Raw genomic sequence first — 19,745 nt, 5'->3', positions numbered from 1 at the left:
ATATAATTCTGTTTGTGTTCATCTCCTTCATTTGAAAACAATCACTGTGTTCCTGCAGCGATGAGGAATACGCTCAATGTAATATGTACGCGCCAGTTTGAGGAGAAACTATGGAGGCCAACAACAGTCATTCTGATATAGATGCAATATACAAATCGTCTGATGGAGCGTCCGCCTGGAAGCCTGAGATCAAACCCAGGTCGGGTCATACCAAAGACTTGGTACTTGTACCTGTTTCGTTTCGCGTTCAAAACTGAGGTCAGATGGGACTGGCTGGCCCGGCGTCAGTATGATCTGCCATTAGGTCTGTGTACATATACTGTGACTTCTTGTGGCAGGGAGAGTCCATGTCGCCAAAATACTGCCGCCACTGAAGTATCATGCAGAAGACACCCGACATAACACCCCACTCAGTCACATCATATGCTGACATCGGGCCAACTTGTACTGTTTCTTTGTTGCAACCCCCAAATGCTGAGCGTCAAGCGAGGCAGCAACAAGTAACATTTTTAGTCTTCGGTAGGACTCGACCTCGGTTTGATCCCGGATAGCCCGACTTCCACAACAAAATATAAGGCGATGTTCTACCTCAATAGGACCTTGTGTGTATGTAACTACGCTATTGGCCGTCAATTTACACTTAGAATACGGCTTATTTCCTTAAGGAATAACCAGTTGTTCCCTAGCAACGTTTACCATACGAGTACAGTGCTTGATCTCACACTGGCTCAAACCTTTGGGTTTTCTTTCTGCAGTACGAGGGGCATTCGTGTCCGAGGAGGTTGGCTTCCTCTCCTGTTATACGTGGGAAAGTCTGACAGCAATGTGCGGATGGTCGTGGGTTTCTCCCACCATAACGCTGGTTGCCCTTGTATGAGTGAAATATTCTTGAGTACGGCGAGCAAAACCAATCAAATAAAAAAATAAATGTCTGCACTACGCCAAAGTTTGCGATAAATGTGTTCTTGTAAACCTTTTAGGTAATGCACGGGTTCATTTTGGAAAAGATTTGGAAAAATTTTATGTAGCCCACAGAGTATGCCATAAAGTGTGTTCTTGAGCACATATCACGACGGAATCTGACTTATAATAGGGCAGCACCGAATTACCTCCCTCGAGATCACTCTCCTGTGTAAAAGTTGTGTTATTATTTGGCACCTAAGAAAATGGCTAATTTTGTTTTTATTTGATTATTTGATCGGTGTTTTGCGCCGTACACAAGAATATTTCACTTATACGACGGCAGCCAGCATTACGGTGGGAGGAAACTGGGCAGAGCCCGGGGGAAACCCACGACCATCTGCGGGTTGCTGGCAGGTCTTACCACGTACAGAACTGGCTAATGGTAAGTTTCCAAGTTACGTTGGCATTAGCTTGTTCATGACCCAGCTTTAAGGCAGTTTTAACACATTCAGAAAGTCCACAATAGACGGTGTGTATTTTTTAAAGATTGAGGAGGTGATTTCAAAAGCCTGGCCCTAATTAAAGAACAACGTCGGTAAACTCTTTAGCTCAAAACACCGACTTTATTTACAATCTATCGATGTTTCTGTGGCTCTCTGATATAGTATTTTATTACATTCTGTTAACAACTATCAATGTGCCATAACCTACATACTGCATGCTGTAATAGGCGAGGTTCCACTTCTCGTAGTTTCACGCCTCAAAAACTAATCTCGCGTTACGTCATAGTTGCTACCGTGTAACAGGATAGGTAATTCAGAGCAGGCTTATTAGGCAAAAACGACATGGAAAACTTTAACCACAGGTGTGCAGTGCAGAGGGAATGTTCTCATTTAAACTTTAAAAAAGCAGTAAACAAAACCGGAAAAAAGGAAAAATGATATATTCTACAAATAGAGTGTTTATACAAGTAATAACTATTTAGTTGCATAAATCCCAGCAAGTAGCATGTTTGTAAAAAACTTATTAACAGCTCGCAGACAATGCACTTGTTTATGTCTTTGTTTAGACTTTAAATATACAGCATGCATTTTTTTTTGTTTAGATGAGATATGGCATAATTTGATAAAGTGTTAACCAACAATGCATGGCGGTGTCACTTTTCCAGTTCTTTGTGACGCAGTGCTGGCAACTCGGGAATCTCGCTGTTTGAACTCTTCCGCACATACGACTATTTTATGATTTTGCGATTAGATAAGTTAGGTAAAGCGGATGTCTATAAATGGCATCAGTCAGGCTCTATGCAGCGTACTTATATATAAATAACGGGGAAGTGATTGTGAAAAGATTTACTTGTGTACGAAGCTCGACAAAAGCATATGGGCGTAAGCTTGCATATACATGTTTGTATTCGGTCCAGTGCCGATCTTGATCCATAACTTATTGTGCAGGGAAAGAACCTGTATGTGTACCTATATACAGCGTTAGACATAATCGTGCGCTGTATAGCGTACACACGAGGCCCTGGGAGTCTAATGCAAGGACAACGTGTATTCATATCTTTTTCATAGGCATGTAGTCCAGGCGCAGGCTTGAGTGTGTCGCGCTGTCTTGAAGCCTTATAGCGTATATCACGGTTACATAGAACCGGTTCGCTTAACGCTCGCTTATTCCCGGATACACCGCGTTGTGAAAACTGCCCAGGGTAACAAAAAACGGAACCAGCAAGAGCCCCGCAGCTATGAGAACATCGACGCATCTAAAGGCTAGCAGACGCGGGTAAAATTAAGCTGTTACCCCTGTTATCTGCAGGCAGTTCATACCTGTTGATTAGACCACCTGGCAGGTAAATCGCTTTGTACTTCCACCCGCTGTGTTTGGAAGACAGTCAAGCTTCCGAACAAGTTATACGGTACAGGTGTGTCTTTGTTAACTGGACAGTGTACCTGACCTGACTAAGGGAAAATACCTGGATTTTACCTGGAGCGGATGGTGGCTCAATGCACACACCTTTGTAGTTGGTCAACTATTTTACCTGGATATACGTACCTATTGTAGAGAGAACCCTACCCCTAACAGACAGACGGCACAGAATGAGTGAGTACATACCCACGTTCATGTTAGTGAATTGGATTCTCTTTCATCATATCCTTGATCATTTATTCTATATCAGAATTATACATGGCTGTGTAGGAATGGGGTAACAGTGGTAAAGAAGTGCAGGTTCTTGTTTATGAATAAGCAATTCAACACTTCAAGAGTCACCAAACTGTGTGAAATTTATTCACCGCAATCCAGCTTCCTTTTATTCGGTGTAGGTTTGGCACTAGTCGAACACTGCCTTATGATAGACAACAGTTAGTGTGCCTGTTCCACCAACAACAACTCAAAACTACCGTACAGCAGGGGCAACTCATGGATCAGACAAATATTGGGACAAATGCAAGAAATTTGTTAAATGAAGATAAAATAAGATATCCACTATAACATTATGTCTATAATCGATTGAGAATCTGATATAGTTTTTATACATTTGTATGGTTATCAAATTATAATGCATGTTTAAAATACCAGCCACGTGATCGGGCAGATACGCTGGAAAATGATACGGAAGTATGTCCTATGTGTGCATTGATGATATACATATGTGGTTGGATTTGCGCAGATAACCTTCTGCACCTAGCAGAACGATTAAGGAAGCTGGTGTTACAATCTTCTAACCAGAACACACTTTGATATGGGCATATAGGCTTATCTTTACACTCTGTAAAAATGGCTTACATCCTTCTGTCTATGAACCGTGTCCATGCACAAAGGAAGTTTGCTTGCTCCACAGTTTGATGGTTTTTCGTAGATAATATCAGTTATTATCAATGTCCTGAAAATGGCCTTAATAATTGTAAATAAACCCAGTACTTCCCACCGAAAAAGATCTTAGATAGTCATTAAAAAAGTATTCCTTCACGGTAAAAGACCCTCTGTACATGGGTCGTCGTGCGTGCACACACCAGGGATTACGTGGACACACGCCCATTTGGTAAGCTACTGTATATAAGAGTGTAATACACGTAGGTTGACAGTCCAGTATAAGCTTTACGGAGAGAGAATTCACTTCTTCAAAAAAGTGCTTCACTTGTCTGAGAACGTGCTTCACTTATATGAGAACGTGCTTCACTTGTCTGAGAAAGTGATTCACTTATCTGAGAAAGCGATTCACTTGTCTGAAAAAGTGCTTCACTTGTCTGAGAAAGTGCTTCACTTGTCTGAGAAAGCGATTCACTTGTCTGAGAAAGTGTTTCACTTGTCTGAGAAAGTGCTTCACTTGTCTGAGAAAGTGATTCACTTGTCTGAGAAAGCGATTCACTTGTCTGAGAAAGTGATTCACTTGTCTGAGAAAGTGTTTCACTTATCTGAAAAAGCGCTTCACATGTCTGAGAAAGTGATTCACTCGACTGATTTCCTGCGAACCTGTACGCATTGCATATCAGATTACCGCATTAAGCCACATGTGGGCTACATTTCGTACACTGGAGTTAAGCTGAGAACTCGCCCTTCCAAAGGGTGTCAACGACAAGAAGATGTTACAGCGATAGTGTCCAAATGTCGTCTTACACCGGGAGCTTTATGCTAAAAACTGTCAGTATAATCGATATGTTTTAAGAAAACCAGCATGTTTAAACTCGAGTAGCTTAATAATAGTGAGGTTTAGCTAGTGCATATACATTTTGTAAAACCCGAAAAACTATGTTCCATAGATTGGCAGATTACCGTTATGTATTCCCTAAGAGAATCACGCGTTATGTGGTGTTTGCACGTATATGTATTTAATATCGTACTTTCACTATAACTATATTTCTCAGTTGTTCATTTTTACATACAGAACAGCTACTGACGCTGACCCAATTAAACCCAGAGCACATGTCAGGTGTTTGCAGTAAAAGTATTGTGCATAAAAGATTCTTTACTATCTGATAAATAAGCAAAAACTTATAAGTATATAACTAAATCTAGAAACTCATGAATAAATAAATAAATAAATAAATAAATGCCTTTATGAGAAAACACCTGAATACATGGGTAAATTAATCAGGTGAATATCGTATCTATGAATGGAGGCGGACAAAACTGCTTTTCTTGTACATATTATGATGTTATGAATATTCATAAGGTTTAGTCGCGCTGCAAACGGATTGGCTGGGGAGTTCAAATGACAAGGTCGCATTAACTTAATTCTGCTTTAGAGACTGTACATTTTCGCATGTACCGATCACATTAGCGGGCAAACAGTCGTGTGCTGACTTTCATTATTTAGTATGGTTTTTATTTGATATTTTTAGTCAAGGTTATATCTTTCATTGATCACACAGAGCTCACTTACTGCAATGGACAGTGGCTCGCGAAGCTATAAAATGCACGTATAAGGTTGTTAATACTAATGATATGAATATGCATGACCTGTAGGTGGTGGACCAAACGTATGACTGTACGCGGTAATCGACGTAAATGCCTCCAGTGTATTGTGTCACGTAGAACAACCTATGAGTTCAGTTTAGAGGAAACCATCCAAACATGACCCCAAAATACTACACTCAAAAAACTAATCTATTCATTTTAACAGAAAACCTGTTGTCCGAGTGATGCTAGAATGCCTTCTATTATTAAAACATATTATTCTATTAAGTATAACACACTCATGTTCTATTACTACAGCATAATGTTCCTACTAGACGCACACAATATAAGGATAAACACGACACAGTATTATATTATAATAGCATAATACATTTCAGTATCACCAAGACAACATACTTTCTCTGAAAATTTACAGATTAATTTTTTTTAGTGTAATATAAAGATCTCTTCTAGAGACCGTGCAGGCTGTGCTGCATTTGTGCATAGTAGGCTGAATACATCTAGGCCTGGCATGTTTTTTTGTCTGTGCATAAGCAGATGGTTTGTTTTGACAAGACATTTAATCATGACATTAAGTTCTTGAGCAGCAATTAGAAGCCCTTTCAACGATGACACCAAAAGCTGCTGTACAAAAATATCTATTAGTTTCAAGAAGATGTTAGCACTGTGCATTGTTGTACATAAAAAAAAAACACACAAAAACCGCTGGCTTTCACTTATAAGATGTCAAGTTCCAAGCCAACACGGCGCTCGTCAGGTGAAATGGAGAACATTGACTCATCACATTACAATGTCAGGATAAAAAAAAAAATAAGAAAGATTGAAATCTTCTGAGCTGTTAAACTCCAGAACGTTGACTCAACGGTATTCTCCCTGGTCAACTGTTTGATCACCTTAAGAAGAACAATTGCAAGAAATGAAACGCATTCTTTTCAACGAAATTTAGACTGCGCAAGAGCGATCACTTGTGTTGAAAACAGTTTTGTCGAAATCTAACACAACAAGTTCTGTTGTTTCATTCAACAATGACTTGTGTTACCCCAACAGAATCATGTGTGAAATAAATGTGAAGTACACATTTCTGTATTACACACCCACAAAAAAGAAACACACACAAACAAGACCTTTTGTAAATTCAAATACGGCATTTGAGTTGTTCAAATACGGCACAAGACTTTTATTGGAAAGAACACAATTAAGTTTGTGTTTTAATACAAGACAAGTGTGCTCCACAAAAGTGAGAGAGAGGGGGAATGTATAAATCCCCTGTCCAGGCGGGGTTTGTGAGAGTCACATACTTAATCTCTCGTATACTGTTACATGCTGTTACAAGCATTGGCATGACGGTATATACATATACGTGGACACAATATGCAGACCTATCACCCATTCTCTTCTTATACATACATTTATAGGAGCTGCTTATTTCCGCATATCTCGACCTAAAACCGTTAATCTTATTTGCATGTATTGGCGCACTCCCTTGTTTGTGAAGAGAGCCGTACTGCTTTACCCGAATAATGCTTTATATTAAACCACAATAAATGCGTTGTGAATTGAATGCACGAACGAAAGCCATTGTGTTGTGTGACATGCCTGTGGCAAAGAAATCTGTGCTTTAAATATAAATAGACAAGCTAATTACAATATTTTTGTCAGATTAGCGATTCCATAACGGACTTGCGTGTATAGGCACGCAGCGTGTTAAGCTAAGTGCGTATTTATGGGAACACGTCGGTGGCCTAATGGTTAGAACGTCCGCCTGTAAGTCGGAAGATCAAACCAGGTTCGGATCATTTCAAATACCTTAAAATAGGTACGTCTTCCTGACTCGCACGGCGCTGAGCACTGGGAGGTTAGAGCAAGGAAACAGGACGTGTTGATTCGGTGTCAGTATAATGTGACTTGGAGGGGTGTCATGTCTGGTGTCATCGGCATGTTATTTCAACGGCGACAGCATTTTGGTGGCATGGATTCGTCTTGTCACAAGACGACACAGTATATGTGCACATACCTAACGATGCCTCGTCCTCATATGACTGAAAAATTGTTATGAACGACGTTAAAGCAAAAGCGTACATATGCATGTATTTATCAACAACCACTCAGATGATGGAGAATACGCATGGGGATTGCCATTCGTCAATCGTCTACAAAACAAGACATGAAACTATATTATATCGTTTCTCATTCCTAAAACTGTCTTCACATGATACGATTGTCTTATCAAATTGTTCCGCTATTTTTGATCGGGGTTTTCCCCAGCATGTTCGTATAGTCTCTTTAAACCATTGAAAAAAACAGAAATAGAGCCGCTCAGTTCAGTGTGAATAGAGGGCTTCAACATGTAGACACAAAGCATTTATAAATATGTGCACACTGCATAAACGCCTTCGTCCTTGATCCGTTATCTGTCATCAATAGATTTGCTGATTTGGATAATAATATATCCTTACCATCCATCGTGTCTAACGGCACAGAGGTAATTAGCGTTTCACACACCTTCTCCAATTAGACTGAATCGTTTATTATCAGGCTTCAGGAAATAACCGATGCATGCATTACTCCTGATGATTGAATGTCCGAGCAAGTTATATTGGCTTTACATGTTGTACACATTGACTTTAGTGTATCAGACTAGGGTAAACAGATTATGAGAAATAGGGGCGTCCTTCACGGAATTTTCCGTCGGTTTCTAAAAAGAGATGGTGCATTACACTTCCTATATGTAATCATCCATACAAAATAATTGATTTCCTCATCTTATTACAATAACGTGATTAGATCTCGAGACTGTTATATAATAGTGGATATGCTAGATATATCTCTAGTTTTTTTGTCGGTAATATATCCCCATGTATACATGCAATTTTTCTGCGCATGCGTGCTATGGGCGTGGAAGAATTTCTTGATTTCACCTTTCACTTATGTAGTGTTGGGGTCATTTTAATCATCCCATGCAGTCTCACTTTGTTTAATATGCCCATTGTGTAATTTCTGCGATCTATATTTATTTGAATAAACCCGTCGGGCACTTTAAATTTGCTAGTCGGTTGGTCTGGCTGTCGCTTAGTCTGGCTGTCGGTAGCTCGGTCTGTCTGGCTTTTGGCTGGTCGGGTTGTGGTAAATCCGTCTGTCGGTAGAGCGGTCAATCGGGCTTTCAGTATGACTAATTCGTTTAATGAGCGGCTTCAGTGCATTGATATCAACGTTATGTGGGATGCTGCAGCTATAGACTATTTCACATGTTTCCCCTTTAATACTATAACCATTGCTACTTTCACGAAGTGTATGTCTCTTTAACTGCATAATGCAGATCACCATGACCTGTACGTTAGGGGTCATTCAAGACGCTATATACTCATTCAAGGTGCTATATACTCATTCATGGCGCCATATGCTCATTTAATGTGCTATATGCTCATTCAATGTGCTATATGCTCATTCAATGAGCTATGTGCTCATTCAATGTACTATATACTCATTCAAGGCGCTGTATGCTTGACTGAAGGCGTTATATGCTCATTCAAGGCGCTACATACTCATTCATGGCGCTATATGTTCATTCATGGCGCTATATGCTCATTCATGGTTCTATATACTTATTCAAGGCGCTATATGCTCATTTAATGAGCTTTATACTTACCCAAGGCGCTATATGTTCATTCATGGCGCTACATACTTATTCAAGGTGCTATATACTCATTCATGGCGCTATATGCTCATTCATGGCGCTATATACTTATTGAAGGCGCTATATGCTCATTTAATGAGCTTTATACTCACCCAAGGCGCTATATGTTCATTTAAGGCGCTATATACTTATTCAAAGCGCTATATGCTCATTTAATGAGCTTTATACTCACCCAAGGCGCTATATGCTCTTTCAAGGCGCTATATATGCATTGAAGGCGCTATATACTCATTCAATGCGCTGTATATTCTGCCAAGGCAGTATATGCTCATTTAAGGCGCTAGGTGCTCACTGAAGGCGCTATATATGCATTGAAGGCGCCATATACTCATTCAATGCGTTGTATGCTCATTGAAGGCGCTGTAATCTTTTTGAAGGCGCTGTATACTCATTGAAGGCACTATGTGCTCATTGGTGGCGCCATGCACTCATTCAAGGCGCTATCTACTCATTCACAAACATTCAGCTTTGACCAGTTATTTGTTCATCCCACGAGCTTTCCCCCTTTCCCTGCCACCGACACCTTATAACTGCTTTTGACGCCAGGGACCTTCTGTTCCCCTACTTGGAATATTTACTCTTTAGATTGGCTGGCTTAGGGTCATCTGGCTGTAGGCAGACAAAGGGACAGGCAATAAAAGACAGTGTAATGTAGGTCAATTCTGAAACGTCATCATTAACCTGTTTGAACAGTCATCCTGCACCCACCCCTGCCCCACCCCCCGAAATTCAGTTCACCCATTGAACATGAATAGGGGGATAGTGGATCTAAGGGTGATTATTTCTTTCGGCTTTGTGCATCAAATTCCTCATGTATTTTATCAAAAATATAATTACAGGCATCGCTCACTCTTATACATGCAGTTTTGTGTACATCTTTGCCACCACCAACGTGGTGAAAGAAAGAAAGCAAGCTGTATGGTTCATAAGCAGTGTATTATGGCATATTGGGCCTTGCCATTATTTCCAATTATATGGCAGTTGTATCGATAAAACATTATATTTCACCTCATTGTTCTTTCAACACGGACATGTATAAATTAAATACACATTTTGTTCAAAATACCAATTAAAAATGCTAGCTGTATATTATTATTATTATTATTATTATTATTGTTATTCCTCGCTCACCTCAAGAATAGAATCAATGCAGAACAATTTCTACTTTAAACCATCAGGTATGTTTGTACCAGTGTGATGCATGACTGGTACATTTAGTGCAAAATCTATATGTGGAACATACTAACCATTCAGTGGATGTGATATAAAAAAGAAGATTGGTTTAATTTCTTTTTTTTTTTACACAGTAAGTGATTGTCTTCAGAGCGTGGGTATGCTTTCTTTGAGAGTTTGTGAAAAATATTCGTTAATGCGTGAAAGGGCAGGAAGCACCTTTCCGTTTTATCTATTAAACAGTAGGAACAAATCTTTTTTTCTGTACGTTTGGACAAATACACGTACAGACGAGGTGAATGTACATTAATTGCGGTACAAATTATAAATAATAATATAATAAGTACTGTATGTTTTCTTGGAATTAAAAACACCCAGGTGTAACTTTTATTTCACGTCAGTGTATACTTTATTTGTGTGTACTGGGCCTCCGTGGCTCTGTTGGTTAGCAAGCTAGCGCAGCATATTGACCCAGGATCCCCCCCCCCCCCTCCCCGCCATCGAATAAATGAAAAAGTCTTGAGTACCATCAATCAAATAAATAAATAAATATCTGTGTGTATGTGTCTTATTGGTGTTCTAAATTTTGACAATGAGGACTATGTTTAGATCTTGAAGGTTTTGCAGACAAATGCGTATTTTCGCAGTTTTGCAGACAAAGGCGTATTTTCGCAGTTTTGCAGACAAAGGCGTGTTTTCGCAGTTTTGCAGACCAAGGCATATTTTCGCAGTTTTGTACACAAAAGCGTATTCGCGTATAAGAGAAAAACAACGTCTTCACTTCGTGCCTTGATTACCAGGGAAAGCTGTGAATGAAACTGTAAATGTCTATATAGTATGTGTTATAAATCCAATTATAGGCTGATTCCAAGCGTATGCCTGACAAATGAAACGCAATGCTTTTCCCTGTACACCTATAATCCGTTATAATCCGTGTAATCCGAAAAACACCTGCATGCAGTTAGTTGTGCTGTGCATCAGGACGTATATATTCTATGGAATTTTAAGTGGAAATGTATAGTTTTGGGCTGCACCAAATATACTCTCATTGCCCAAGCAACTTGCAACTGAGCCAATGTGACGAAGATGTTCATATCTCTATAGATACACTTTGCTTCAGTGGTTTTATTCCGAACCAGTACGGGCATTCACCTGATCGCCGCCTTATAGAAATTTCATGTACTCTCGCAACTGCCATCTTAGTAAAGTGGTCTTGATACTTTATAAATGTAGAACAAATGTTTTTATATATACACATGTTTGCACGTTTGCAAAGGAAGATCACAAAATGCTATTAAACCGCTTTTAAAAAAAATTGAGTAACCGTATACGAAGACAATAGCAGCTTTTTTTGATGAACAGCTGGGATGTTTACGTTAAATTGAATTTGAATCATTTACTACGTAATATAAAGATAAAAATAACGTTGGCAAACAGAGCAGGAAACACATGTCTTCCCTGTCATAAAATAAACACCAGCAGTCTAGAACGTTTTTTATACAGCTGTCACGACATTGCACAATTTATAATCACCATGGTGACGTATTTCTTCATTATTTGTTACGATTGAATTTGCACTGTACTTCAGACACACGTAATGATTTGTTTGTAAAAAGGGGCCCAAGCACAGTAAATGCAGTTCTGTTCTTTGGGTACAAAGTGATTTTCACGTGTGTTTGAATGTATGAATTTTAAGTGGACTTGACTTTACAGTAGTGCAAACACCGTTCTTGATGTACCAGATGAATTAAAGTATAGGAATGGTTGACGAATTGTGGCCATGCATCCTTTTAATTGCCCTTGTTCCCACGGGTATACAAGGAAGTTGCCTGCAGTCGAGTTTGAACTGCTGACCCGCGGCTGCTCTGTCAAGAGTGACTTTACTTGTACAGATTATGTCTTACCGGCGCATTACAGCTAAAATCCAGGTGTTCTGTCTTGAAACGATGAGTCTGTCTTTTGAACATACGTTACGTATATAGACATAAGTCGCTACGCTGTTTAGATATTTGTTTTCCACTTGTCTCTACCAAGCGTGTGTTAAGTGAAATGCGCCTGCGCGTAAAATGTAGGACTTTCTTTGTAAACTTACTGTGGTTGAATAACAATAGGTGCATGTTAACATAACGTGTATCTGTGTTCATAACGTGTAGATGTGTATATAACGTGTAGCTGTGTACATAACGTGTATCTGTGTACATGTAGGCCCTATACTTCCTTCGTGTCACACGTTAATGGGGCAGCGATAGGCGGGGTTCGCTAATGCATGCGATGGACAACGATCAGTGACAGTAAGATAAGCGCACCCATACGCGCGGAGTGAACGGGACATGTGTTTAACCTTCTTATTACATATGAGCGCATTCATGATTGTGTACAAGATCGCACCTTTACATGCAACTTTGTCCCTGCATCGTTCATATCCACTTCTTTGTGAGACGATCCCCAAATAGCCGACATGTGTCACGATTTATTGATACACCGAAGCGCAAGGTCGTCCCATGAACTAAGTGGCCAGGGGGTATGTAAGGTGTTTTACCGTGATACGGTGAGGTCTCGCTTAGCATGATGCTTTAAAATCACTCCGACGTCGGAGAGTATTATCGTATATGGCAAAAGTGTTGCGCCGATTCATTAAATTTCTGACTAACTGCCCAGTGTAAAATGAAATGCGAAAAGGCTAACTGAAATCTAAGAAATCACCGCCTAGTAGATAAATAAACACTTTAGCCCAGGTTAGCCGACAGATTAGCCTGCTAATGCAGTACAATGAGTCAGGAGGTTATCACCAATGGATCACTGTGAGTTCAAGTCCAGCTCATAGCTTCCCCTCCAGCCGCACGTGTACGTGGGAAAGTGTACCAGCAACCCGCAGTTGTGTGTTTGCCCAATCATAACGTAAATCATAATCATAATTGTCCGCCGTCGTATAACTGAAATACGGGCGTAAAACAGCAATTCTAAAAAAAAAAAATCAAACGAGTTCTACCTGAGTTTCAACCCGGATCTTCACATCGAGGCAGAGCCACATCAGTATGTAGACAGGCTCAAAAGACGACCACGATGTGCCAAGGCGATAGATTACTGAGGGAAAGGTGTGATCTGTTATTCAGAGCTGGAACCGGAGCATGTCGTTGTCGATACGCGTGTTAAACTAGTTATAACACGACACTGGAGCTCAACATTGAATTCAATTAAATCTGTTTTCACTCCAGGAAAATGTTTTCTGTCCATCTTCACACAAAAGCACCACACACTGAACACTGCTAAATGAATATATGTATGGTTCCAACACCTTCACGTGGGTTTTAATATATTGCTCATATGGATATTTTTCATATATTTGTTTATTTTTCTTTAGAAATGAATTCTCTGAATATTACTCTACACAGAACATGGGATGAATGGGTGATGGAGTGCTGTATTATTTACCTCTAGAACGCATTCTCACGAATTCCTTTGTATTTGGTTACAGTTTTCAAACTTTCTTACACTACACGGAATTGCTCGGTTCAGGACTAAAAGACATTCGATACATATAACATAACACACTCAATATTGTTACTGAGGTAAGTAAGTAAATTTAAAAACACGCCCTACCCTAAGTAGCCAAGACAATCGGCAACTGTAATCTTGAATCGTGTAAAGATTTTATACCTTATTGCCAGGTATATATACCTGTTTACAACTCAGTTCAAAAGCCCTTTATATACCTTCTACACAGAAACATATTTCATACAAACATACATGAAGATTGAGGTACATTTAAGTACGTTCAGTATCCTCTGTCTTCGTTGAAGCTTATATACTTCATGTCCACCTTTATAGAACAAAAATCAGCTTTTATTGCCATGTTTACTAACAAAATACACCATCAAACCTTATGGCTTACATAACCATTGAGGTCAGTGGCTCATATCTAGTTATTTCTGGTTTGGATCCTGCTGTAAAATTATAAGGTTTATTGTATTCTCCGAGATTTTCGCGTGACTTGGATATGTGTTATTGTATTTTTCCAGGTTGTCATGTACCTTGAATTCGTGTTCTTGTATTCGCCGAGGTTGTCACGTTACTTGAATACGTGTTACTGTATTCTCCGAGGTTGTCACGTTACTTGAATACGTGTTATTGTATTCTGCGAGGTTGTCACGTTACTTGAATACGTGTTATTGTATTCTGCGAGGTTGTCACGTTACTTGAATACGTGTTATTGTATTCCCCTTGATTTGTCAAGTTACTTGAACCCCCCCACCCCACCCCACCCCCCCCCCAAAAAAAAAAACATAGACAATGACACCATAGCTTTCATAATTAGTGGGGAAACGGAAATGTCACTAATTTATATACTACTATAATATAACTAATGATATTGTATGCACAAGTGCCACTTTAAGTCTTAGAGATGTGACAAATATAAATGATTCTGCAACATACATTTACAGCTTTGTTTTTATGACATTGGCATTTGGCTTGAACTGCGCAGTATTTTATTCATAAGTTATGATTTTTTTTATAGATATATCAATATATTGAACTAAATAAGTTCATGTCATACGCAGCATTTCCCAGCTGACCCCCCAGCTGAAGAAATCGATGTTTTTTCATGTGGATTTTTTTCTTTTCTGAAACATTGTGCCCAGTTTTTGAGTGTTCCGTCTTTGGTTTAAATCTTTAGGAGTTTTTCGAAGAAGAATGCAATGGTATGTGTTGGCCAGTGCTTGTGTAGGCCTACTCCGCATTGTGACAGCATGCAATGCGGCATTTTACTCTGCATATAAAATGGGATTTCCTGATGTATAATCGATTTATTTAACCATCTATCTCATTTCCAGTCTCTTCCCATTTTTAACGTCGGCATTGTGGATTCTGGATTTGTTGTCCAGTATTGTCATGTCAGATAAGTTTATCGGACATTTACTTTTCGTCTGTGTGTTTTAGATTCCACAACGACAGAGTCACCGAATAGCCTGAAGGACTCGGACATCGTCATCATTGCTTCCGTTGTCGGAGGTGTAGCGGGACTTATCGCCCTTGTCATTGTATTTCTCCTCATTTGTCAAAGGTTTATCCGGCGTGATCCACATGTTGAGGAAAGAAAACAAATGTAAGCACATAGATGACATCCTAGAAATGCATTTCTTCACAGAATGCGTATTATTACTCTGTTTTATTCAGTAAGCACCTTTTTTTCCTTTTATTTCTCTGCCAACTGGTGAAGATTATCTGTATATTGATTCTTCTCATAGAACTTTATCAACAGTCATTTATATGTTGAGTCGCTTTCCAATTCATTCAGATCTACGTTTATATACACCCATTTTGTTATACACTTATCTACGAATAGGATAAACTCTTGAATGGTTCTACACCGACTGGAGTGGCCGCCTAATTATCTGGTTTAAGTTTATTCTATGCTGACTACATTTCTTCTTGAAAAAAGGACCTATTTTTCATTGTAAATGGTTTCTAGCATATAAAAAGTAAGAGCAGATGGGCTAAACTTGGCAAAGATGGACTTAGCACATAACTGGGTGTCTTACATCCCATCCGGTAGATTATTTCTTATTATACAAAATACTATACAAATTGTTTCCTTTAGGATAAATCATTTCGGATCCGGGCACAATTCTTTCCTCTCACACGACTACAATCCGCAACAAACATACTTATACGACAACAACGTCGGCAACACCCTAGAATTTAGAGAACGACCGCCATTAGCCCCAACAAGGTCAAGGTCGTTTCAGGAAAGGCGTGACGTGGTTGGTAACGGATATGACTCAAAAGGATTTTACGACACGCATGTCAGAAGGAGCGGTTCGCTGGACTTCGGACAGATGCGGCTGTGGGACAACAAATTTCCGGACAGCGCGAGAGTTCAACAAAATCCAGAGCCAATCAGAAGATTACCCGATGCACGTGGACCGGAAAATCACGTGGCAACGCTGCCCAGTGGAAACAGGTAAATCTGGCATGGACTATAAGAAGTAATTGTTTTCCTTGTACTCCTATGTCTATTTTCGAACATCTCTTTTATGTGGTAGTTATTTAAATTATTTATTTATTTGTTTGTTTGTTTGCTTTTTTATTTAGTTATTTATTTGTTTGTTTGTTTGCTTTTTTATTTAGTTATTTATTTGTTTGTTTATTTATTTATTTATTTTTTAATTTTTTTATTTATTTATTTATTGGATACGTCAATGTCAAGAGTATTTCATGCATATATGACGGCGGCCAGTATTAGGGTGGGAGGAAACCAAGCCAAGCCGGGGAAAGTCCACAACCATCTTCAGATTGGCCTAAAAGCTTATGTAATCGTTTTAAATCTTTTTAGATTGAGGCCTCTAAGTTTTAGGCCTTATCCATGATTTAAAACAGGTAGTTCTAGAGTTCTTTTTTGTGCGTTCCAAATCCTTGTCTTTGGGAATAGTACATGTCGGGTTTTTTTTTTCTATTTTAGGCTACCAGCGTATCATGTCCCGAGGCCTATTGTTGACAGCAGATTTGAGTAAGTATAATGCGTGTTTTTAAACGATGAGTCTGAAAATTGCCAGTTAAACAAAAGACGAATACAATACTAACAACAACGACGTCACAACAATCACTTACATCATGATATCATTATATTACATACATAATCATATGATGTCTTAGATTTATTTTGCTCGTGCCCTGGATAACTGCTGTGCTGAGGGAAGATTAACGAATAACCATTGTAAAATACACAATTTGTATAAAACAATTACTTCTACTTCTAGTTACGCTTTTATTAATGGTGATAGTAAAGTACTGTTAATTCTGCAATGGCTACCAGAACATGTCTTATTTCACTACTAGGGGCCACCGTGGCTCAGTTGGTTTGCGCGCTAGCGCAACGCAATGACCCAGGAGTCTCTCACCAATGCGGCCGCTGTGAGTTCAAGTCCAGCTCATACTGGCTTCCTCTCCGGCCGTACGTGGGAAGGTCTGCCAGCAACCTGCGGATGGCCGTGGGTTTCCCCCGGGCTCTGCCCGGTTTCCACCCACCATAATGCTGGCTGCCCTCGTATAAGTGAAATATTCTTGCGTGCGGCGTAAAACACTAATCAAATAAATAAATAAATATTTCACCACTATGTCTCTGTAAAAGCAATTGCAGACTTATTGAACGTAGTTATCTAATTAGCTATGCTTTATTTTTGTATATATCTGTGTTTTGGGCGCACAGTTGCCCCGTCTCTAAGGTATCAATACATTAATAATCATGCTTGAACGTTTTTGACTATGTCTGTACGTATATGTATGGATCTATACATATGATGTGTTTGTTGTTATGTTGAGGAGATCTCCTTAGTGGCCGGTTAGGCTGTAGGAAATCCTCTTTAAAGAAATAAAGAATGAAATGCAATTAAATTTTTTTGCGGAAGACCACACGTCCTTGCATTCATAATAAAAAAACAAAGAAACAAAAAAAAAAAAACAACAACAACAAACAATGACACTATGATTTCTTGTACTAAGACACTGAAACTCATACTTGTGTTTTCTTTCGGTTACAGACCATTGTGGCAAGGATCCGGGTATATGTGAGACGTTCAACACCTGAAATTAAAATAAAAACAACAACAGTCTAACTGTGATCTGCCAACGAAAAGCTAGTGCTTGGGTGTGCAGATGTTAAACTACGCTTTTTTTGTTCATTTGTCATTAGTCCAGTGTGAAACATGCAATGGATGCGAGTATTTTTGCGTACAAGTTCCGTTATGTTTCGTTCAGTCTTTATCTTCAGAAAAATAGTCTTTAGCTCTGTCTGTGTACCAGTGGAAAATGTTTTTGGTGTCCCATGTTTTTGCATAAGTCATTCACTTAAATGATCCTGGGTGCAAGATGACATGAAATTGTTTACATAATATCGCTGCTATTGTGGATTTATTGCGCCATATAAATATAGTTTATTTTTGTCTTGGTGTAAAGGAAATAGAGTACAGACATGGCGAAAGCGATGTTTTAGTGCTTTAAATGTGTCGTGAAAACATATGTGCATGGAAGGACGCAAGGGAGTCGTTTTACACTGTATTTGGTTTTAAACTTAGAGCGGGTTAACACAAAGAAGTGTGACTTAAGAAATTTATTTATTTATTTGATTGGTGTTTTACACCGTACTCAAATATATTTCACTTATACGACGGCGGCCAGCGTTATGGTGGGAGGAAACCGGGCAGAGTCCGGGGAAAACCCACGTACGGCCAACTTAAGAATCTTAAGATAGGTGTCTTTTATATATCCGTTGTTTAAGAGTAAATGCCCTGCAAAACGTGCGCATGTGTAGGCGAGGCGTGCCGGGGAGCAAAACCATGTACAAGTAGCACGTTTGCATGGGAAGCTGTAAATGGTAGGAAATGTATGTTCATGTGAGTTTTTTTTTACACTGGTTTTTGTGATGAAAGTAAAACTTGGTTCTGCGATAACGTGAACATTTATACAAAAGTTGAATTGATAAAGGCAAAAAAAGCAGTGTGACATCATTATTGTAAACATGCATTTGTAAATGGTCTATATCACGAATACACGTAAACCTATGCATGTGCGACTTGCCTCCCCTGAATAGTAAAATGGATTGGGACATGAACCGTTTATGGCTTATCGCGTTTATGGACATGCGCACTTACAGGTCCTACGTGTACATGATTGCCACACCAGCAAGCGATCCACGAATTAATAAAGCTTTATCGGAATTATATTAATAATTGTTATAATGTTTAAATATATATTTTTTATGTGATTATATGACTACTTGTACGTGCCTGTTATACCACGCAGCCATAAATCACCTTAGTTTTCAAGAACCAGTCGCAAAGGCATTCTTTCCTGCCCACATATATTCAAAATTGCAAAGTGTACATGTATTTCGAAGTGATATTCAGTTTAAAAGTTATTTTTAATTTATTATCATTTTCCCTTTCTCTTGTATTTTATTTTGGGCCAATGATGAGTCTCTACAGCATTTCAACAGCATATTTTGAAGTTGAACTACATGTAGGATTATCTCCCCTTGAAAACCCTTAAATTATATATATATATATATATATATATATATATATATATATATATATATATATATATATATATATATATATATATATATATATTTCAGTATTGTATCAACGTAATTGGATGTATTTTATTCTTATTTCTTAATTATTCTTTTATAAGCATGTTATGTTATAAATCTATATTTTTATACTCGTGAAAATCATTCTCGTTGTGTCGTTATGAAGGTAAAACAAACTTGTATGTATTAAAAATTGCCAATTCGTCATCCTTTTGTATTAGTATTATTTTTAATTGCAAAAACAGTAACTACTTGTATTTGATATACAGAAGGGCGAGCGGATCGTGGTATAGTTGTTTGAGGCGCTAGCCTTTAATTCCGCCGTACATATGATTGGCGGATTTAAAATCAATGCTGGACACAGATTTTGTGAATCACTCCTCCTGCTTAAGGGACCGACGTCCAACGTCCGTTAGAGACGACTTACCCGTCAACAATATGGTGTGCATATCTCTATGTCACATCGCTCAA

The 19,745-nt window shown here is 38.8% G+C and overlaps 1 protein-coding gene across 1 annotated transcript; it reads left to right on the top strand.

Annotated features, from left to right (window-relative positions):
- Nucleotides 1-2,653: 2,653 nt before the first annotated feature.
- Nucleotides 2,654-19,216, top strand: LOC135463084 (uncharacterized). Its single transcript, XM_064740404.1, has 5 exons — nt 2,654-3,000; nt 15,122-15,287; nt 15,783-16,145; nt 16,644-16,691; nt 17,722-19,216. Exons 1-5 carry the CDS (start codon nt 2,997-2,999, stop codon nt 17,750-17,752), a joined length of 612 nt encoding a protein of 203 aa, XP_064596474.1. The 5' UTR covers nt 2,654-2,996; the 3' UTR covers nt 17,753-19,216.
- Nucleotides 19,217-19,745: the final 529 nt, after the last annotated feature.

Source organism: Liolophura sinensis, chromosome 2 (genome assembly GCF_032854445.1).
Source record: "Liolophura sinensis isolate JHLJ2023 chromosome 2, CUHK_Ljap_v2, whole genome shotgun sequence".
Classification (NCBI taxonomy): Eukaryota; Metazoa; Mollusca; class Polyplacophora; order Chitonida; family Chitonidae; genus Liolophura; species Liolophura sinensis.
This window is presented reverse-complemented; position numbering and strand designations above follow the sequence as displayed.